This window comes from Cydia strobilella, chromosome 15, assembly GCF_947568885.1.
Source record: "Cydia strobilella chromosome 15, ilCydStro3.1, whole genome shotgun sequence".
In the NCBI taxonomy this organism is placed as follows: Eukaryota; Metazoa; Arthropoda; class Insecta; order Lepidoptera; family Tortricidae; genus Cydia; species Cydia strobilella.
The window spans coordinates 15152095-15176168 of NC_086055.1; the positions used below are offsets into that span (position 1 = coordinate 15152095).

General features: G+C 37.2%; 1 protein-coding gene across 1 annotated transcript; it reads right to left on the minus strand.

Annotated features, from left to right (window-relative positions):
• Positions 1-356: 356 nt before the first annotated feature.
• Positions 357-22776, minus strand: LOC134747659 (uncharacterized). The gene is made up of 5 exons (XM_063682267.1): positions 22675-22776; positions 15230-15314; positions 8062-8247; positions 4210-4342; positions 357-3363 (listed from the first exon to the last, which is right to left on the minus strand). Exons 2-5 carry the CDS (start codon positions 15308-15310, stop codon positions 3275-3277), a joined length of 489 nt encoding a protein of 162 aa, XP_063538337.1. The 5' UTR covers positions 15311-15314; positions 22675-22776; the 3' UTR covers positions 357-3274.
• Positions 22777-24074: the final 1298 nt, after the last annotated feature.

The window sequence follows — 24074 nt, forward strand, 5'->3', positions numbered from 1 at the left end:
AAGGGGGGAATGGTCATTTTTTGCCTATTTTCTTGAATAACTCCTAAACTATTTATCGTAAAATTATAAAAAAAATATGTTTGAGATTCTCACAATGAGCTCTTTCATTTGATATGTAACACGATATAGTTTGACAAGTAGTGGCCCCCGTGTTTAAAATTAATTGGTTTACGTTACATGTCCATCTTTGGGTCACAAACTTACACATGTGTACCAAATTTCAACATAATTGGTCCAGTAGTTTCGGAGAAAATAGGCTGTGACAGACGGACAGACAGACAGACAGACAGACGCACGAGTGATCCTATAAGGGTTCCGTTTTTTCCTTTTGAGGTACGGGACCCTAAAAAAACACATTTTCATCATTCAAACATTTATTCGAAAAAAGAGAAGTTTTATCTTACATTAGGTACAGCTATTTGTATTATAAGGTAGAGAGTGGGTAATAAGTAGATATACACGAGAAATTCAAAATGGCACAGTAACAATTATTGAATCTAGAAATGTTTCAAGTATTATAAAGGCCGGCCTCAAAAACTATAAATATATAGAAAAAATATAAATAATATATGTTATGCATTTCGTATGTACTTGTTTTAGTCATGTCATATTACATAAAAATAGAATTGACTATGTTCTCCAAAATTACATTGTAGTAACAATTTAATTAATTTAATATATATGTATTATATTTGAAACTCAAAGCTTTATTCAAATTTTGAATAAAGCTGTAAATATTTAACCACACATTAAATTTCAATATGTTCAAATACAATATTATAGTGTTTGTAAAACTTTTCAAATAGGTTATATATAAATCGAAAATGTATATGTTTTGGACAGTCTGAAGTATAGTTATATTAGTATTACACAATAACATTTAATACATTTAGGCGAATCTGACACTTATAAGCTATGTATCTACATACTCCAAAAGATTGTAAACATTTATAAATTTATATTCATCTAAGATCTAAACACTTGTATTTTCTAACCTTACACGTACACAGTTTTGAATAAAGGCCGTTTATTTGTTTTAAAAGAGGACATCTTGTGTGATACGAACATAATGATCAAGTTTAAAAAAATTTAAAAATTTTGCGAAATTTTAGAAAAATTTCACAGGGAAGAAAGGAAACTTTCATTATGGAAATGAAAAATATCGATTCCCATTAAAAAATTTTAGGATTTACCATAATTAATGTTTCCATGTGGAATTTTCGCAATTTTTGAAATTTTCCGACGACAGCAGTATGCTCAATACTCGCATTTTGTCAATCTACCTATGATCCTACCTTACTAAGGCATAAACCTTGCATATATTCGGCACCGTTCGAGATCTTTCCAGGCACTTATAACCACATACCGTTATTCATATTTCTTGAAATAAAATTTATAATTTAAATTCGAAAAATTTAGTCACAAAATATTGTTTATTTAGTAAGCTTAGGCGGACACAACACTAACACCGTAAGTAAACTAATTCAAGAGAAATTGCGTCAATTTTCAACCCTTTCGTCGTGTACCAAATCGAACCTTGTTGGAAAGCACGAAGGTTGATATTGGGCTGTCATCGCGTACGTCAATTGACGTCTTTGGCGTTCAAAAGACTAATGAAATATGAGAATACCAATATTTAATAAAAAAAATAGAAAAACCACGATATTCGAATGAAAAGCATAGATTTTTTAATCAGTTTTGAGATACAAATAAAAAAAGAAAAACTTATCCTTAAAAAATGCAAAAACGAACTCAAAATGAATTCTGTAAAAAAATAGGAAAATAAAACTAACTAATCCTAAATCTACCTTAATTATATGGGCATAAGCAACATTTATTTTGCCACGTGGGATAAACATCAAGGGTCGTTTGTCAACAAACGCCAATCGAAAAAAAATGCATCGGAATGACAGGAAGGTGCGAACGAAAAGCCAAACGCCAAAATTTGAACGCCTTACGTTACTTACACGCCAAGATCACGGGCGAAGGCGAGCTAATGTAAACCTTTCTTGAAAGTGTGAAGGTTACTTTAACAACAGTGTACGCCATAACCACAGAATAAGTAATAGTATTATCATACAGAACGGCCACGCACCGCCCCGCCCCGACTCGAATTACCTCGCCCCGCAACAGCAGATTGACGACCTTTTGCCGACCGCTCAGTACTGTTTTTAAGCAACTTACTTACACTATGACGCATGACGCGTATACAGACGTGCCGTTCACACATAGAAACGCAAATAATTTTTGATGTATAGCGTGTCCGCCCTGTGCCATAACACTGTGTTCATATAGTCTTAATAGCGGTACACCCCGAAATTCAGTAAAATGCTGCAAATGATGTTAAAAGTGTAAAAATCGGTACGATTGATAAAGATCAATCGTATAAATCGTATGGCTTAAAGATGCCATTTGAATCAATTTGAATCAAGAATTTTTTTAGGTTTCTGAACAATTTTTTTTCCTATACAAAAAAAAGATGACATAACTCCTCTCCATTTTTTATTTCTTTTTGGTTCTAAGGGTCAAATTGATTCAAATGGCCTAAAGATCAATCGTACCGATTTTCATGCTTTTAACACAATTTGCAGCGTTTCTTGGCGTACCGCTAGCACTCAATGGCACTGTGGGCACGACTAGTAACTACGCTTTTAGGTGCTCTTGGCGTTCAAAACTCCGTTTTTATATCCCACAGATGCTATAGACAGTTAGGCCGACTTGCTACCCAATCGTCCGCTTGTACCAATCTTGCTGAAATGACAGATCGTTAAGACAATTGGGGCTAGTCTCGTCTGTGTATGATAAGGGTCCTGATCGAATTTTCATCTTTTTTTCCGCCTTTTATTTTTGAACGTTTTTTTCTGCTCTATACGGCCGAGGCAGGCGTGATTCACTCCGCGATTTCGTCGCGCCGCTACAAGTACACGCGGCCGCCCCCAGTTCTGAGGTCTAGCCATAGTAATTGCCGCGAACCGCTACGGAACGGATGCCTGTTCGCGCATGCGTCTGTCGTAACAGACGCCTTTTGTTGGAGTGAATCTTCTGTACCTAGTACTATTATTTATTCTGTGACCGAGGTTTAAATCAGGATGTGTCTGTCGTAACAGACGCCTTTTGTTGGAGTGAATCTTCTGTACCTAATACTATTATTTATTCTGTGACCGAGGTTTAAATCAGGATGTGACCATTGGACACATACGAATGTTTCGATTGACGTTTTCTATAGAACGACTGCCCTAGAAACATCAAAGATCAAGCTTGAGGTACTTTGGATTTAGGCCGTGTTGTAGATCGCGCCCTTGGTGGCGTCGTCCATCTTGTGGTAGTGGCTCCGGATCACCATGAGGAAGTACAGATGGAGCACTGAAAAAAAGAATATGGTGAAGTCAGTACGATTGTGATGTGCATAAAGACCGTAAATGATCAATGTGCACATGAAGTATAAGGACCCTTTTCTGATGAAAAAACAAATATGGTGTAGTTAGAGGTAGAGTTGCCACCCGTGTAGTATCGTACTATATTTTAGTCAATTCTACTATAATTATTTAATTTAGAGTATGTACAATTATGCGGGTAGAAATGGGTATACAAATGTCACCGATATTGCATCGTATGCGTCTTTAAACGACATCGTAAACGACTAAAGTCTGTAGGTACTATTACAGCGTATGTGAGCGTCAACAGCGAATATTGTGCAAACATTTGTAATTGACTAAATGAAATTCATATATATGAGATATGTTTAAATGTTTGGTAGGTACTCTCGACCAAATAGGTACGCAAATATATAAACTAATTACAGACCTAGATATACTTATGTCATTGTAAGTGCAAAGTTTCATTACAAACCAACACGTAGTTTTAAAATGAGAGCGGAACTACGTTTGTATGAAAAGGTGCAATTCGGCCGAGCTTGCCGGAGATTGTACGGAGATAGTGACGAAGCACTCCAATGTCTCAAGTAAACAAACAATGAAATACTCACCCATGCCAATGGTGTTGGAGACGGGCTGGCCCTGGCTGAGGCCGGAGTCTTAAGAACATGATCACGGCAATGATGAAGATGGAGTAGATCAGAGTAGATAATGTAATATTAACCCAAACCAATGATGTTGGAGATGATGTTGGAGACGGGAGGGCCTTGGCTGAGGCCGAAGAACATGACCACGGCGATAATGAAGATGGCGGAGTAGATAATAAAATACTCACCCAAGCCAATGATGTTGGAGATGATGTTGGAGACGGGAGGGCCTTGGCTGAGGCCGGAGAAGAACATGACCACCGCGATGACGAAGAAGATGGCGGAGTAGATCAGGTACGCCTTCACGTGGCCACGCTTATTCTGTAAAAAAAAAGAATTTGAATACCTCAACTAGAGAACACTAAGAACAATAAACGAGAGTCTATAGGTTCACGACATCGGAGTGAATTAAACACTCGAGTTTGCAATTTTCTTACTTCCGGTGTTACAACAATGTTTTTCATCACATTTGCGAAGAAGAAACTAAAATTCGTCCATCTATTGCAATTTTTTGACAGGTTAGGCATCGAATGCACATACCCATCTGGCATTCAGCCGCGATTGAAAATTGTGTAAAAATATTTTTAACGGCGAGTAAATTAATCAAATCAAATATTTTTATTAACTAATTACAAGTTTATGTACTAGTTATTACAATACTGCATTAGATGCATAAAATCCTTACATACAAACTAAAATCATATTAACAAAATATTTTGATTTTATTTAAACAAAGAAAAATATAAACGTCAGTATTTTAAAAGTTAAACTCATTTATACCTTCGGTAGCGTGACGTGCGTTCGCGTTTGCGTTATGTCTATTTTCGTATGGGATTTTGAACAGCGCGCCAAGCGGGACATTTTGGAAACTCAAAATGTCATACAAAATGACACTAGGGGTATTTGACTTAAATAGTTATTTTCACATCAATTATTCGGAAAGCGACTTTTTCTTCCCTGCTGGGAGGGATCCGATTTTGTCACGGTTAAGGTTTGAACGATATGGCTGGTAGTTGCTAGTAAGATCATGAAAGGGCGGAGTTTCATGATATGCCCGATTTTACGATCTGCCGCCGAAATACATAAGTTTCAATTTGCAGGGCTAGGTCGAGAACTAGATAACGTAGCATGTGGCGATCAGAAATGGTCGTATTGATACAAAACATAGGAGATAGGTATTTTCTGATACTTATCATGAATTTGAAACCGTATTGTGAGTATTGTGACTGTAGTTTTATAAAGTAGCCATGGAACGACATTGCAACTATTGCAAGCCAACTGAGCAAACAATCGATAATAAAGTCAATGGCGTAAAGAACTGAGTCGTATCGTTTGCGGTACACAACAAGAACTGATTCTATACCTCGAAAAGGATATTTCATGCAGGTGTACTAAAGGATAAAGGCCAATATTGTTCCCGCGGGAGTTATGGATTGTGAAAAAAAAAGTTATAACTCACTAAGGAGTTATAGCTTTTATTATATTATGTTACAAATATATCAAAAAATAACAACATCTGAACATTTATATGTAGTATACGGTAAAACGTCAATAGGAAGATTAAAGCGAACCTTCCTCAAGGCTTGTTCGTTTTGTCATAGAGTAACTTATACAGTTATATCTATCTTTGGTTTTGTCAAGCGGGATTTACCAAATGCATTTATGCGGCCGGCATTCATGTTGTAGGTACATATGGGTATTAAATAACAAATGAGTAGATTCAAACATGACCCCTGCAAGGGCATATCAATCTTACTTAACCTAACTTATACCTAATACAAATAAAAATGTTAAATTGTAATCTTATTACACCTTAAAACATCATTTAAATATTCGTCGACAGTGTAATAGCTTTTGTTAATTCTAATTTTCTTTTAATTTTCTTAATATATGTTCTTTCTTTTCTTCCTTTATATTTTGTTGTAGTTTATTACATATTATTATCAATTATTATGTAACTTATTATGTAGTGTATGAATAATACCAAATAAAAATCTATCTATCTATCTTTATGGACATTGATAATGGGCCAGACGAATAGAGTTTTAATCTACGTTTCGTCACAGGTTTAGTATTTCACAATGTTTATGGATGTCATTTATATAAACAGAAATAATTTAATTTGTTCTTAGTCATTTATTTAATTGAAAATTATCAATTCTATTATATGAGCGTTTGTGTAGTAGATATACATTAGTGGGAAAATAAGTCGCTTAAAGCAAACCTTCCATAAGAGAACTGGTTAGGTACCTACTGTGAGTTTTCTCAATGGGGAATTACAAAAGGCAAAAGTTATGCGGGTTGTATTAATGAATAATAGTTCCACATTTACTACTTTACTATGGTTATGATTTTGCCAGAATGAGCTTTAAGAACAGAATAATAGGGTCATCATTGATGCTCCCACAAACTATCTCGGATTAACGTTAAAAATGGGGTGCCAGTAAAAATGAACATTCGTAAACAATAAAGATCGTACCTATTATACATCCGGGCTTTGGTATTGGACGGCCACGTACTTAAGAAGACTCTGGCCATGCTAACTTTGCACAAGCTTGGCAGTAAGAATGTATACATATCCCTATAAACTTTATACTTGACGTAGCACTTGGCATGAAAACTTAGCGTGCTCTAATTGTACGACATTAGGCCCCACAAGTCGAGTTTTATGATATAATGTAGTTGAATATTCAAGCAAGTTACAAAATGATAAAAAAATATATAATGATTAATAAAAACAATAGAATCAACATTACATATTTGCGTGTTTTTCTTGTTTTGTCCTAAAAGTCCAATTCAAAAGAATATGTACTTTGAGAGGATTTAGATACCTACACAGGCTACATATGTTCTTGATAGAGATAGGACATCATATGACGTGATTACGAACACAATAGCCCGCTACGGCTCACTGCGGCTAAAGATATCATCGGGCTGCGACCATTTCGATGATTGCGTGGTCACTTTTAAATGTATGTTTATGAACTGAACATAACAATTCAAAATAAAATAACACATTCTCGTGGTGAATAAATAGTTTCACATTATTTACCTACACCATACATTTTAATTAGTTTGCTCCGATTACTACAGTTTACTAATTAAGACTGCATCGACCGTCCAGTGGCGCCCTCATTGAGGGAATTGTGTTTTCTAATAAATTATCAAATTAAATATTTTTTTAACCAAAAATATTAAATTATAAAAGTATATTATTCTTTTTACATAAAAGTTAGGAGCGAAAAACAGGTTTCATATAGGTAAATATTTAAATGCTCCTAACTGTTATAATAATGAAAAAAATCCAAAAAAATCAAACGGCCCGACCGTAGCTATGATTAAAATATATCAAATTGTTTAAAAATATGTTTAATAATATTAATATCCAGAGAGGAAAATGGGGACTACGTTTGTATGGAAAAGCGGTGTAGGGGCAGTCGTTCCCTTTTACTGGTTTGAGGTTGTAAAATTTATACCAGACTAAAAACCCTGAAAACTAGGTCATTCGCGAAGCTGCTCTGTTTTTACCCCATACACAAAAAAAAATTACCAATGCCCGATCATCTTGTTTTTGTAAGTACCTATTTTTTACTAATTACTTATTACTGATCGTATGTACGATGTAGCCGTCGAACTGTAATTTTAGTTATTAGTAGGGCAGGTATAAAAACCAGGTTTTTAACTATCCGCGTGAATTTCGCGCGTTTCGCGAATATTTCGCGAATGGCGCACTGCACACAATAAACCGTAACCCTATGCACTAAAACAGGGTTTTACCTGTTCGCGTGAATTTCGCGCGTGTTGTGAATAGTTCGCGAATGGCGCATTTGAACACAACAACCGTTAACTTATGCACAAAAGCAGGGTTTTAACTTTTCGCGTGAATTTCGCGCGTGTTGCGAATAGTTTGCGAATGGCGCATTTGAACACAACAAGCGTTGCTTTACGCACAAAACAGGGTTTTATTTAACTGTTCGCGTGAATTTCGCGCGTTTCGCGAATAGTTCGCGAATGGCGTATTTGAACGCAACAAGCCTTACCTTATGCAGACCGACGAGCAGTGTGATGGTGAAGGCAAGCAGCAGCGCCAGAGCCAGCAGCAAGATGACCGAAATCACGATAAGTCCGATTCCCACTTCCTTAATGTCCTCCTTGTCGGAGTTCATCGCCACGCCTCCGGCCAGTAAGTATACAAGGATTAGGAGACTGAGGATTATCTCGCCCACCTGGAACAAGAGAACATTTCACGTTTAGTACACTGTTTAAGTATGAGTGAGACAGCGCTATGCACGTATAAGTATGTGTTACGCTCACACACCGGGATGGCTTGCGGATCCGCTTCAACGGCCGAATTGCACCTTTTCATACAAACGTAGTTCCGTTCTCATTTTAAAACTACGTGTTGGATTATAATCAAACTGCACATACAATGACATGAGATATATATGTAGGTCTGTAATTAGTTTATATAGCTCCAGTTTATAAAACAAACGAAATAGAGCAAAAACAAGTTTTGCATGAAAAACTTAAATTCACTGTATTTTTTAGATTATGGTATCTGAAGCTACATAAAACAAATTAAGTACAGACATAGATATACCTTATCCTTTTGTAAGTACAAAGTTTCAGAGCAATCTAGCTAGTCGTTTTAAAATGAGAGCGGAACTACATTTGTATGGAGAACCGAGCTTGCCGGAGACCTTTAAGCTCACACCATCGGTGTCATTTCTATGAAAACATGACTTTTTGTGGCACAACCACACTTTGTTGGCTTGGACGGAGTCTAAAGATCAAAATATATAACGCGGCCACACACTCGACGAGTGGTATGGGAAGTACTGGGAGTAGTGAGGGAAGTATATAGGGCAGTATGGCGGCCGATGACAAGTAGCGCGGCCAGCGGCCACACACTACGTCTCTGCCTACTTCCCTTCCCTCGCTACTTCCCGTGCGTAGAGTATGTAGTATTATATAAAAGTAATAATTTTACAGCCGATGTTTATTAGATTTGCGATTACTCTGGTTGCCAAAAATAGTCTCAATTCAAGCGCAAAGATCGATTACCCAGCATGGATTTGAAATTTGGACGAATGCCAGCCTTCTAATGGAGAGCGATGACAGAAAGGTGTCTGTGTAGCCCAAAGACCTTTTATTATATCAAGACCGTGAACTTATGCAAAAAAACGGGCCGAGTGAGAGTTAAACGGAGTTGGTCCCTTTCTTTCACATGAAAAATTACAAACTACCTATATATACACGGTGGCTAAAAAATAAGTGCATTCCCGTTGACAGGGAGATTATGGGATTATACTGAGCAATTTTTACTATAGGACCAACCCCAAAATCGCGAATTTTTTTGCCGTTTCATACATTTTGGCTGGTTCATATGGTGGGAACCATATGAAAAACAATTTACCCTCCCATATAGAAATATGGGAGGGTAAATTTTTTTTCGCGATTTCGTTGTTGGTCCCATAGTAAAACTTGCTTAGTATAATTCCAAAACCTCCCTGATAACGGGAATGCACTTATTTTTTTTTCACGAATCAGGGCGGGGCGGTGCGTGGCCGGTCTGTATGATAATACTATTACTTATTCTGTGGCGCGGGTTAAGCGGTTATAATATTATAACACTGATGTGAGCGAGACAGTACTATGCAAGCACAGAGCGATGAGCAAATACCGGCTTATAATGCGTAAAATTCGTATACGCTCGGTGTGTTATGATAGTATAGTTTGTTTATTTACCTTTCGGGCGCCAGTGAAGCATATGCCCACTTTGCTATTGTACCGGCCAATCTTTTATATTCTTACCGTTGTATTTCTCTTTTGGCCGGTTTTTAGGGTTCCGTACCTTAAAAGTGAAAAAACGGAACCCTTATAGGATCACTCGTGCGTCTGTCTGTCCGTCTGTCACAGCCTCTTTTGTTCGAAACTACTGAACCAATTAAGTTGAAATTTGGTACACAGTACACATATGTAAGTTTGTGACCCAAAGACGAATATGTAACGTAAACAAATGAATTTTAAACATTTGAAACAATTGTAAACATTGTTAAATTTTGGGGGGTATATTAGAAAATTAAGAACAATATTTTTTTTTCAAACTATCGTGTTACATAATATCAATAAAATATTTTTTAAGAAAAAAAAACCGACTTCAATGGGGGATGTCTTTGAAAGGTTACTTATTGTTGATGGTGCTCTCCAGACAATGAAATGAAAAAGACAGCATCTTTTGCCTAACTAAAAGGAGGTAAAACCACCCACGTTTCTAGTAGCATTTCGTTTCTGTAAGGGTCATAGTTCTAACCTAACCTAACCCAATGTTCTGATAGCAGTTCGGTTCTGTGAGGATCGCAGTTCAAAAAAAAGTCCAGGTCCAAGTTTGGGTCTGGGTCCATAACGAAGAGAATAAATCGCCAAACGTGAACTTTGTGTCGTTGAAGAGTTTGATCATCATCAGCAGTTGCACTTCATCAAATGTCACTTTGTTAAATGGAAATGCTGGATTTGTTGATGAAAATACAAAAATCACTATATGTATGCCTTTCACATTTGAGGAGTTCCCTCGATTCCTCATGGATCCCATCATCAGAACTCGAGCTTGACAAAAATGTGTCTTGAAAACCTAACTTGCTTACCAATCATAACGAAGAGGACAAATCGCCAAACGTGAACTATGCGTCATTGAAGAGTTCCGTTCTGATCATCATCAGCAGTTCCACTTCATCAAATGTCACTTTTTTATATGTAAATGCTTGATTTGTTGATGAAAATACTAAAATCACTATATGTATGCCTTTAACATTTGAGGAGTTCCCTCGATTCCTCATGGATCCCATTATCAGAACTGCGTTTTGACCAAAACGGGACCAATCTGTATGTATATACTTACAATCAAAAAAAGAATTTTCAAAATCGGTCCAGAAATGACGGAGTTATGGAGTAACAAACATTTAAAAAAAAAAAGAAAAAAAAACATACAACCGAATTGATAACCTCCTCCTTTTGAAATTTTGAAGTCGGTTAAAAAAGAGCTTATTGTGTGAATCTCAAATATAATCTTTTTTTTTAATTTTAGGATAAACAATTTAGAAGTTATTTAAGAAGAAAAAAAAAACATTTCCCCCCCCCCGTCCCCCCTTTATATCCGAAGCTACTCGCACTTGGCAGGTTTTTATCTTTCAATTCAGATATTCTTCAAAATCGGCTTCAATTAGGTCCTTAAGGGTAAATTTCGTTACCTATATCTTACGCTATTCCTATATATGAAGTTCTAGTTCTACCCCACTGCCTAAATAGGTATAGGTAACTAGAATAGTTATTCAATTAGGAGTCATTTGCTAAAGTCGAGTGTATCAAGCTAAAATTACGCAATTTAGGCAATTGAGATAGTTTGGACGCTTCCCATTTAGCTCAACGATTTAATCCCAAGGCCACGAAAACAAAATAACACGCCATCTGTTGATATTTCACTTGTTATTACACTTTAGAGATCACTGAACCAAAGTATGACCATGACCACTATACATGATTGAAAACCTTTCCTAACCTTTTCAGTACTGTCACCCCTTTGACTAACGGGAACTCGATTTTACCCCTCCTCCATATACATTAATCATCATTCGCTTGCCCTTATCCCATTCATTTGGGGTCGGCGCAGCATGTCTTTTTCTTCCATACCTCTCTCTCGCCCGTCATCTCATCATTCACTCGCATTCGTTTCATATCCTCTTTCACACAGTCCATCAACCTTTTCCTCGGTTTTCCTCTCCCGATACTTCCCTCCACATTCATTCGTAATACTTTAGGATACTTTTTTATAATTTTAGGATAGTTTTTGCTCCTTATATTTCTTTCTTGCTGTGCATGCTTGCTTTGGATGGCATTCTTATGCAATACCTACCACTCATGTACTCCTTGTAACTATGTTTAATGTTGTCTGTTTAGTGTGCCTTTTAAATAAAATAAAATAAAAAATAAAAATACCTTTCTCGTCACATGACTTTCATCCCTCCATTAATTTTCTTTCTTATAGATAGGTCTTTGTTATCTTTGAATTTGAACCCCGTAAAATGCCAGTTTTACCCCCACGGGGGTAATTAAGTACCCCCATGTTAGGAACCGCTGCTTTAGACAATATTAATAGTTGTGATAAACGTTGATGTGTGTTGTGGTAAACGTCTGTTTAGGGAAAACAAAGATCTTTTATTAACCTTCTTAAAAATGAAGTTTTTATGAATACTAGGTCATTGGCAAACAAGCATACGGCCCGCCTGATGGTAAGCAATCTCCGTAGCCTATGGACGCCTGCAACTCCAGCTTCAGAGGAGTTACATGCGCGTTTAGGTCTAGTGTTATTTGGCTGACGTAAGCTTAGTGATTTTAGTGGTCAGGACGTTAGCCGCGTAAGCTGAAGACGCGGGTTCGATTACCGCCTCGGCCACCGGTGGACTTGGTCACTTTTTCTTTAATGTATGTTATCTATTTCAGTTTATTAGTCATTATCATTAGGGCGGAAGATAGTATCATACAAAGTTACTTGTATTAAAAGTAGCCACTTAAGATTGTCAACAAACATATTCCAATTTATCTTTGTCCTTACACCAACTCAAGGTTGCCACTAAGTACTTATAAACCATAATATTAGAGTTTTGAATGATTCACGGTTAGTTTCACTAGACTTATATTGACCGGGATATAGACCGTGATTACCTTTTGTATTATTTGTGAGCTCCCGATATTTCGACGCATACACGGGCCAGACACTATCATGAGTAAATGACATTACTTTAAAGAAAAGGCATTACTAGTGATAGTGTAATGATTGGAATGAAGGAATGACGGCAAATAATGAAGTAAGTTTCCCTACTTGTAACTATCGATTTTCATATACGGGCCAGACACTATAATGAGTAAATGACATTACTTTATAGAAAAGGCATTACTAGTGATAGTGTAGTGATTGGAATGAAGGAATGACGGCAAATAATGAAGTAAGTTTAAACATCTTGCTTGAGTATTGGAGAATAACGGAAGATAATGAAGTTATTAAAATAGAAGTTAACCAGGAATTAAACAACGGTCATTAAGAAGCGTTTACAAAGAGTACGAGGTCACAAGTTCACAACGCATGGGTAAAATCAGCACTAGGTAGCTAGGGTAGGGTAGTGATTTGTGTTCTACACCATTTTTTACTACATATAACATTCCAATGAGGGTACTTACAATTAAATTCCAATGAGTTCCTAGTAGGGTACCGGTAAACAATGCAAGTTTGCAGTTTAGAACCAATAGGGAATATTACGCGAAACTCTGAGTAGGGGGCGCCACTATCACAATCCATCACAATCTGAGGGTCTACCGCGAAGCAAGAAAATCGAAATTTAGTTATCTAACCTCTCTATATATCACTGGCATATTCGAGCGATAAAGAGGTCGTTAACTCAACTTCGATTTTTGCTTTTGCCGGTAGGCCCTTTGTAAACAAACCGCCTTGATGCATCAATGTCATATTTTATTATCTGTGAAAACTTCTCAACAAACAGTTTAAGGCACAGTATGTATAAGTTACTCTATGGTTCACGATAGGTGCTAGTGCTGCACTCTGGTGGCAGAACCTTGCAGTAATACCCCCTATTAGTACGGGATATGCTCCGCCTTGTAGTGACATTACCATTTACCATATTACATTACTGATAAGGTCAATAAAAAAAAGGTAATGAGTTTTGGTGGTAACGGTACCTATTTGAATTAAAACGGTGCAGTCAATTTAAAGCGTCAATTAAGACCCATATGACCACGTTATTGACTAATTTAACCTTAAATAGGCTACGCTGAACCCTTAAACTCAATTATGTTGCGAGGGGCATTCCAGAAAAGTGTCGGGTACGTGACACTATTTTACACCTAGGTGACCTAGGTACATTATACCGTAGTGGACTTCGAAGCCAACGCTGACAATAAGGTAAGTAATTACATAAAAGCTATTTTGAAGACAATAAGCCGTGCGTGGAGCGTGACCGTAGTAATTACTACACTCAATCTTATCAATGCAATGCAATGCAATGTTATTCCGCTATTAACATTCACTTTACATAATTTTATAAAAAAAATGCCAATGAATTGTCAAGGAATGTCAAATTATGTCAAAATGCAAGGAACGGTGCCGAAACACCAACAAAAAGACAGCAAATATAAGACGAGAGTTTACTGCAATGTTATAAATTACCAACATTGCAATGTTAATTGTTTATTGCAATGTTATTATATTATCTATTAAGCAAAATAAAGTAAACGGTAAGACTTCCTTGTCCAGGGTCCCAGATGCACTTGAGGCGCCATCCGTGAACTTGTGGGTGGGGTCACGCTCCACGCATGGCTTATTGCCTTCGAAATAGCTTTTACGATATAAGATTAAAGTGAACTACTACAAAAGCTAGCCAAGGGGACTAAAGGGGATTTTACACATACGTAGTTTTATTTGTATGTGCCTAATCAACCGTATAATATAAATAGTATGTAGTAATAATTTTCTTTAATTATTATTAAAACATTTATTACACAAATAAATTACAGTTACGAAAATAAAAACTTAAACATATGACAAACTAAGTTAAATAATAATACTACAAAATAAAACTGTGAAAACGGATTATATCGTGTATATTGAACCACCGTTGACCACGAACGCTGTAAAGGGTTCGAAACGTCGGGATGTATTATAAATTCAATATACGCGATAATCAGTTTTCATAGTTTTATTTCATGAGTAACTATCGCGGTACCGAAGAAACCGAAGGCGGTGTTATGATAATACTATAAATAAAAATAATGTGAAAATAAACTTAAAAATACTTACGTAAAAGGACCTCAAAATTTTGCCCCCTAGGCTAGATGCCCATCACACAGGCGGCATAGTAATTATTTTAGTATTTAATTAAGACTTGCACGGTCGACCTTATAAATCAGTGTATTGTTGTCATACTTATAGACTTAGATGCCTTTTATTTGGCCTAGGAACGAGCCAGCCCTAGGGTCACCCGAGGTCTCCAGTAGTTTTACTAAAGCATATGTTCTCGTGAATAAACTTTCATTTCATTTCATTTCATATTTTTTGACAACCGTATTTAATCTTAAAAAGCGCTATGATTTTTCAAAAACCCACACCTTAATAAGTTTATTCTAGAGCAACAATTAACTCACCAGCTCCAGATAGCCGATGATGAGGCATCCTGTCTTCAGCTCGATGCAGCCGCAGCACTTGTCGAAGATCAAGCCAGGCATGATTCTGCAACAGGAAAGGGTCCGTTAATATTCCGAAAGTCGAAGAAAAAACATGTACCTATCAGGCTTGACATGACTGACGAAGGTTAATATCATGACGGTTGTAAAAAATGAGGCTAGGCATAATTCCGAAGTGAAGAAGTGTTAGATAACAGGTAGTCTGAGGAACATGTGATCTGAGGCTTTCTTAGTTACTGCCCAAGGTGTGTATAGGTATACTATTTTTCTCAAAAATGGAGGGCAAAGTCGACGTTGCCGGTTAAAAAGTAGGTCGCGAAGTGCGTAGTTTATGGTCAGTCAAAAAATTAAAAAGTAAAAAACATTGCAGTCTCGATTTCGGGACTGCAATGTTGCATACAAATTCCATTATTTGTCGAGTTCCAAACTTTTTAAAAGTTGAAGTGGCCATATCAAATGAAGGCATTGGTCCATTAAACAGCCAAACAGATGATCAGTACTTATTATTACAATGTTGGTACCGCGACTATTTTGGTGTCTCAAATAGGTTGGCGTATTTTCAGCAGAAAAATACACTTCTATTTTTAATTAAAAAAATAAAAAGGCGGCAAAGCAAATCTTTTTACTTTTTTCTGTGAAAATATATACATAATAACGTCGCTTCTGTAAAATATTTCTATTATATTTGTGTTTATTGCGCCATTTTTGAGAAAAGCACTATATATGACTCGGCTGGAAGGCTACTTGCTGGCTTCGGATTCAATTAAACGGACTCCCAAGGTCGTCCGTTTAAAACGAATCCTCAGCCAGCAAGTAGCTACTTCCGAGCCTCGACAATAATGTACTATTTCTGTTCGACGGAACCAAGTTGACGCTTTTCGCACTGAGAACAGAAAAGGTGAGGCTAGGTGGTGGTGAATGGTAAATCAACTTTTAAAACACTGATTTCGTGTTTTAGACTCCCTAGCAAAAAAAAAATCGATTTTTCATATTTTTTGTTTACACGGGCATTATTAGTAAACTACAAAAATGGTGTGTCTCTAATTTTTGTATAGGAGAAAACTTAGTACCTACATGTCAAAGATCAGGGGTATTATATGTCAATCGTTTGCGCCGTAGCCAAGGCTCGGAACCGGTTTTTTCTTCATACAAAAAATACCGGTATTATTACGTTCTTTTTTGTTATTTGGTTTATTATTTCATTTTTAATGGGACAATCTAATAATACGAAGTTGTTACCTAAATACACGATTTAGTCCTACGTAAAGAGCAAAAAATAATTAAAAATATTGGGCTATTTCGGGTTTTTCAAAAAAACCGTTTCCGAGCCCTGGCCGTAGCGAACGAAACGCTATGTCTCTCTGTCGCACTAACATGGAAGAGTAATAGAGATACATTACCGTTTCGTCGTGATCGATTGGCATCTTGGCTAGGCCCTCAGGCTTGTCCTGTAGGCCTATTATGGATGGCTTTATCCACATGACAAAATATCCGTCACTTTTTAACAGAGCGCTATTGAAACTGACGGATACCGTTTTATTAGTATTACACTGTCACGTAGTCAAGAACGACCAATTGTGTACTACTGTTTTAGAAAAAGACTATGATTTCATACAAAAAAAATCTCTAAATCGGTCCAAAAATGACGGAGTTTTGCGGTAGCATACCTACAAACATACAAAACCATAACCATAGGCATAACCTCTATCTTTTTTAAAAGTTGGTTTAAATTAAAGCCATAACGGGAAAAGCGATAACGGGAGAACTCAATTTCGAAAGTTAGTGAAAAATTATGTTTAGCGGCCCGCAAGTTGGTCGCCCGGGTGAATCTCCATAGTGATACCAGTGCAATAAATAAACTACCCGAATGTTTTATGTTAAAATTTAGTTTCCTGTTAGCAAAATCATTATTTCTGTAGTAGAATATAAAACGATTTTTAAATAAATATGGAAAATATGGACAGCAAGTACCTTGAATGCTGCAAAAGTTTTTTGTCACCGGCCACAGCTTTGTTTACATTAATTCCGTGAGAATAAAATTTAGACTATATTAGTTACACAATATTATATTACGACTATGGCGTAACATAACCGAATAACATTTTCTGTTAAGGGGGCCACTGACTATCAGTCCGCCGGACGATATTGGCCTGTCAGTTGTTCGGAACTGTCAATTTTTTGTTCTAACTGACAGGCCGAAATCGTCTGGCGGACTGATAGTCTGTGGGCCCCTTTACAGCTTTGAATCAAGTTTTTAGTTTTTTACCACTGTCGAAATGAGGGTTAGGTTTATTGACAGTGACACTGAACTTGAATCAGCTAGGAACGGAGTTACGAAACATGAAATGAGACTGATGGAGTCAGACATGTTATTTGCATAATATGGTCAGATTAGTCTATCATGCTGCTAAGTTATTTTGAGATCATTCTGTCTACGTTTTTACGCTATTTATAGAGATGTCGGCAGGAAAGTTGAAGTGAAATTCACTAACTTTTCGTGAAAAAACCCTGGAAAATCTGTTGGCCATATTTTGGGAGGCCATATAGGTCATAAAGAGCAACTTTTACTATGGCACCAAAACCGAATCCGCGAAAAACGTTGGCTGTTTCATACATTTTGGAGAAAACTCTTTTCGCAATTTCGTGGTTGTCCTTAAGTAAAAGTTGCTTAGTCCCTATTTACCTCAAAAAATTTGGCTAAGGGCTGAAAAAGACCCCGTAGAGTACCTTCTTACTAAATAATTGCAAAAAAGTAAGTGGCTGAAAGACCTAAATACCTAACCTACCTAAATTTAATGTGATTCAAGAACGCGACATTTAAGCTAAATATCTTGAAGAAACTTGTTTGTCCATCATATAACTGCCTGATTTATTCTCGATAGCAGTACGAAAAATAAAGTGGTTTCTAAAGGCTGATACAGACGGCCAGACTGCACGGCATGCAGTTCCCATACAAGTTGCAGTCAGTTCCCAGTCCTGTACCGGCTCTTACAGACAATAAAGGGTTAATGTGAAGGTAAACCTAGTCACGAACAACCTAGCCTAATGTAACCATAGTACCTCTTGTTTGGAAACAATAGACACTACTAGCGTCCAAAGAATCCGTATGAAAAAAAAAATTTGGTACGAGTCGTCGAAAAAACAAAACCGGCTGGCGTCTCGGAGAACTTGAGATGCCCTTGAATAACCCACGCCGTACTAACCTGATTATACATGGGCCTTATGTCTTGGTAATAAGATTCACATAATGTCAGTCAACAGTGTACACGATGGTACAAATTAATGATTGTTTGAAACTAAGCTTTATTGTAATGTGGTAAGAGTTGTTTTTGAATGATAACGTGTGGAATGAGGGATGAGTATGATGCTCAGACCAGATAGTAACCAGAGAGCATAATAAACTATATACAGATTGACTCAGTCCCAAAGTAAGCTCAAGAAGGCTTGTGTTGTGGGTACTCAGACAACAATATATATAATACATAAAAAACACCCATGACTCAGGAACAAATATTTGTGCCTATCACATAAATAAATGCCCTTACCGGGATTCGAACCCAGGACCATCGGCTTTATAGGCAGAGTCACTAGGTCACTAACCACTAGGCCCAACCGGTCGTCAAAACATGGTAAATTAACGAAGTTAACTGATAAGAAAGTTGCATTTTATTCACATGTGAGGCAATGTAATCAAATGCAAATTTTGAGTTGTTTCCTTATGTTTGCTGGTAGAATTGACTTTTAAATGATGATTTTGAATAATACATATTTAATAACATTCATTATGCATTAATTTTCTTTGATATTTTACAGTTAGTATTTCTCTGGTGACAAATTTTGTGTTTCACTCGGTGGCAAAATTTGTTTCACCCTCGTGCCTTGAAACAGTTGAAACCCACGCAACGCTCGAGATTCCATTTTTCGAACCACTCGCTACGCTCGTAGTTCAATTTTGGAATCTTTCGCTTGCTCGGGTATCAATATTAGCACGAGAGGTTAAACAACAACTTTGCCCCCTTGTAAATCAAATAACTATTTGCATTTTAGCCTCTTCTAAAATTTCAAAAACTTACTGTTATTTATAACTTTGAAAGGTCAAATTGACCTTACCTTACTTCGGCTACGTAAACATCTTAAAATAAATTTTTAGAACGAATATTTTAACATTCATAGAAAGATTATGCACTCAGATTTCTTTGGCAAAATGCCTTCATGTTTTTATTGCAGTTTTGTGATTGAACGGTCAGAGGGCCTAGCCATGATGACAAGAAAAAAACCGGAGAAATGCGAGTCGGACTCGCCCACCGAGGGTTCCGTACTTTTTAGTATTATTTGTTATAGCGGCAACAGAAATACACCATCTGTGAAAATTTCAACTGTCACGCTTCATGAGATACAGCCTGGTGACAGACAGACGGACAGACAGACGGACAGTGGAGTCTTAGTAATAGGGTCCCGTATTTACCTTTTGGGTACGGAACCAGCGGAACAGCAATACGTCTGTAGGTATAGGTACGCTCACAAAGCTAAAATCCAAACAACATTTACTAACTAACAAGAAGATGATTGACAATTTTATATAGAGATGCCCCGAATAGTGGTTTTGGCCGAATACCGAATATTCGGCCCCTCTTTTTGCCGAAGCGCCAAATATTCGGCATGACATGCGAACATTTTGAGTCACATTATTTATGGAAACTGTTCGCCAACAAAGCGCAACGTTTGCTAAGAATAATTATTTTGTTGAACAGAATTAATAAATTTAGATAGTCAATCAAATCAGACCCATGGTCAGGCCATATGTGCCATTCTCAATCAAAATGGTACTTATTGTCGGTTGTCAATAAGGCGCTATTTCCATATAGCTTTAATTTGAAATCATCCTTATCGACAAGCGACAATGTGGTACCTTTTGGTTGAAAACGTCACATATATTGACGACGACTTTACCTACCTAACTACCTAGAGAAGTGTCCTACGTACCCGCTATGGGGCGATTTCGTTGCAAACGCGAACGCCGTAGGCCCGCCGCCCTGCGCCGCGCCGCTTCGTTTCGCGTTCGCGAGTTGTTCGCTTACGTAAGACGCTGCGTAGCTTTGAAAGCCTTTTTTTGCACGGCACAAGTATCCCAGGTAGCAAAGCAAATAAAGGCGAGGGGTCGTAAGCGTCAAAATGTATATTTTGGCCATACGTCTGCTTGCCATTGCCACCGTCCAAATGCACCGTTACGCATGAAATAACCTTGTGACCAAACAATGCATTCTTGCATCCATTCCCCATCTGGCCATTAAAGTTATTTGAAGATAGTCAACACCCTTTGTTTTGTTCCTATCTTTAGCGGTGATGTAATAACGCAATGAAAATAACGTAGATTCCTGCACGGATATCACGGTCGCATTTTTATCACCTGTCATGTCATGCGTCACTTTCGCACTCAATTTCATACTTGTTAGAATGTGACAGGCATGGTGACAAATGATAAAAAGGCGACCATCTTAGCCCTACTGGCTCGCAGGCGCCTGCAGATAGCGAAACAGTTAAAAAAGACAATTTCGAGTTTAAGGCAATATTTTTTTACCACACCAGCTGGTTTGAAAGGCTCTCTTGATTGTTCAAAAACTGATGAGAAAGTTGCATTTTATCAACATGTGTGGCAAAGTAATCAAATGCAGATTTTGATTTGTTTCCTTATGTTGGCTGGTAGAATCTAAAAATCCTGACACTTGCCAAGTCCGGCCGCAATCCGGATAAAGGGTCAAGAATCCCGACATGTCCAGACCCAATCCTGACGTATGGCAACCCTAAATTGGACAGTCAGTCTTGTTGACAGTTCGTGGACTAATAATATTAGTGTAATACCGTTCGAGAAATAGGCCCCTGCACGGATATCATGGTCGCATTTTTATCACCTGTCATGTCATGCGTCACTTTCGCACTTTCATACTTGTTAGAACGTGACAGGCATGGTGGCAAATGATAAAAAGGCAACCATCTTAGCCCTACTGGACAGATGCCAAAAAACTGTAAAGATCTAGGAGTGCACACTTTTCCCGTGCGATGTCTTTTGTATTTCCTTAACCACGTATTTCGCATAGTCAATACATAATTATAAACATACATTATACCTATTTACTTATATAGCTCCGCCTTGAGGAGCGACGAAGGCTCCAGAAAGACGCCATGCCTTTTTGCGTCCTTTTACAATAATATCCAGAATTTAGAAGTGTGTAGTTATCTCACGCAAAAGCGTAGGTATTTTATGCAACAGCGTAGGTATTTTATGCAACAGTTACAATAACAGGGAGGAAACAACGCGTAGGTTAGGATCACTGCGTAAAATCCGTAGTTTTTACCTGCGTCGTGTTTATGACAGACTTGATAAAAATCTTGAACGATCGTACTCTGCCCACTTGCATCCCACTAACCCGGGGTTAAGCGGTTAAACCGTTACCCAAGTGTCAAATTGTACTGGTAACCATGGTAACTACAGGTTTAACCAGTTAACCCCGCGAAAGTGGAATGGTGCAAGTGGGCCTAAGTTAAACTAATAACAATTCCCTGTCTGGAGTTTGAATTTGAAATTTTAGTGACAGAAACTACAGAAAGTACAGCCGTAAAAAAAGCAGGACTAAAAAAAAATCGTTACAGTTAATATGTGTAGGTATGTGTACGTCTTATTATTAGCAGAGCTTATAAGTATAATATTATGAATAAAGATACTGTATGTGAAAACTTCTCGATAGTCAAAAATTACGCACTAAGATGGCGGAAATATCTGTGGGTGCGGTTATGGCGGTAGATAAAAAAACTACCGCCGCTCCGTAGGGAAGCATCACGTAACCGAGGGGACGCCCGTTTTATTGACATGTTCTGAATTCTGATAATTCTCAATTTTTAAAAACACTACGAGCTTCAGTAATACATTTAAACTGTTACTAGTTGACATTTTCACGGTGCGCATTTCACGATATTTTTTTGCGTGTAAATTTTCTTTAACTGCGCATAACAACAATGTATGGACAAGTTTTTGGAAATTGTATTATTTTTTAATTTATTTTAATTCTGTTTAAACGTAGGTATTTGATATGTAATTTTTACCTTTAGTTAGTGTAAAGACGCCACCTATTTTGTTTTCTTTCATGACGCTCAATGCGTATGAACACTGAATTTAAATCTCTAACAAAGATGATATTGAAGAGTCTAAAGTTTTAAAATACAAATACCTACACAGCATCTGTACAACCTCAAAAAAAAAAGCGCGATGTGTTAAATTTAAAATTTTCAGAACCGGTATAATCGAAAATAATTTCAGTTATAAAACCTATAATGTTCAGACGTCGTCATATCGTCAATAAAAATCAACGGGCGACTACTAAATAGAAAGTATAAAAATAAAATTAACTTACATTTTTGTTCTTCACCAACACACAAACACGTAACAAACGACACTGAAAGCAGTCGCGATCGAACTGATACTAAATGAAATTGATCAACACGGCGGCGCGGCGTTGTTGATCAACTGAACGAGATGAGTGAATGAACTGGTAACTGGTTTTGGTATCGTTCGTTCTTTCTTTCAAGGACGCAGGGGACGCAGGTATGCAACAGCGCGCGCAGTGATGTGAAGTTAGTTGCAAAACGGGTACGGGTGCTCTCGGAGTACGTAGGTCTGAAGTTAGCATTATGCGTTACTTGCATGTGGACCATGTGGACTTTCCGGGAAGACCTTCGGTGAAAGCTAATTAATTGTAGATGGCGCTCTTCTAGTTTTCATCTAAGGTTTTCATGCGATAAAAGAGGGAAAATGGATGGTCCTCAATAATGTGTATCCAACCCCAACCCATTACCCTCTTTGCAATTACACACAAGGCTTTTCTTAAGCAAAAATATTACCATAGCTTTTAATTATGAGCGTGTTTGTTTGTATATGTGTATTTTGTCTACAATGAGTTATTTGTCTTGAAATAGAAGAAAAATACTACTTTTAAAAAGAATAATGTGGATTTTAACAAGAATAAAACATGTAATGCAACAGAAATTATCATTTATTGTTATTAAACCGCAATCTAAGGCATAAAGATAAAGATTATTTATTTGCAAGAATCCTTAATTCTAAAATACAAGAAGGAGGAGGTTCTGTATTCGGTTGTGGCATTTTTTTTTTTCCTTTTTTTTATGTATGTTCACCGATTATTCCGAGACCCGTGGTCCGATTTGAGTAATTCTTTTTTTGTTCGAAAGGAGCTACTTCCAAGTTGTTCCCATATTAATCTGGTTCTGATCTGATGATGGGATCCCTGAGGAATTGAGGGAACTCCTCAATTTTTAAAGGCACATGTATGGTGATTTGGGTGTTTTCATAAGCAACTTGAGCATTTTCTCTCGAAAACGACCAATTTGATGAAGTGGACCTGATGATGATGATTGTTTTGAAGATAGTGATGATGATTTTTAAATGTAGGATGTTCAGCGATTACTCCGAGACCCGTGGTCCGTCTTGAACAATTCTTTTTTTATTTGAAAGGAACTACCTCCAAGGTGGTCCCACATTAATCTGGTGCTGTTCTGATGATGGGATCCATGAGGAATTGAGGGAACTCCTCAATTTTTAAAGGCACATGTATGGTGATTTGGTCGTTTTCTTAAGCAACTTGATCATTTTTTCTCGAAAACCACCAATTTGATGAAGTGGAGCTGATGATGATGATTGTTTTGATGATAATGATTTCAGCGATTACTCCGGCACCCATGATCCGATTTGAGTTATTCTTTTTCTGTTTGAAAGAATTTACCTCTCCAAGGTGTT

Bases quoted from the DNA above. Each gene is read 5' to 3' on its own strand.
- LOC134747659 (XM_063682267.1), bottom strand. From the start codon at position 15,310: ATGCCTGGCTTGATCTTCGACAAGTGCTGCGGCTGCATCGAGCTGAAG. The intron at 8,248-15,229 runs GTGAGTTAATTG...CTCTTGTTCCAG, and splicing joins TCATCGGCTATCTGGAGCTG to GTGGGCGAGATAATCCTCAG. The intron at 4,343-8,061 runs GTAAGGCTTGTT...TTTTTTTTACAG, and splicing joins TGCTCGTCGGTCTGCATAAG to AATAAGCGTGGCCACGTGAA.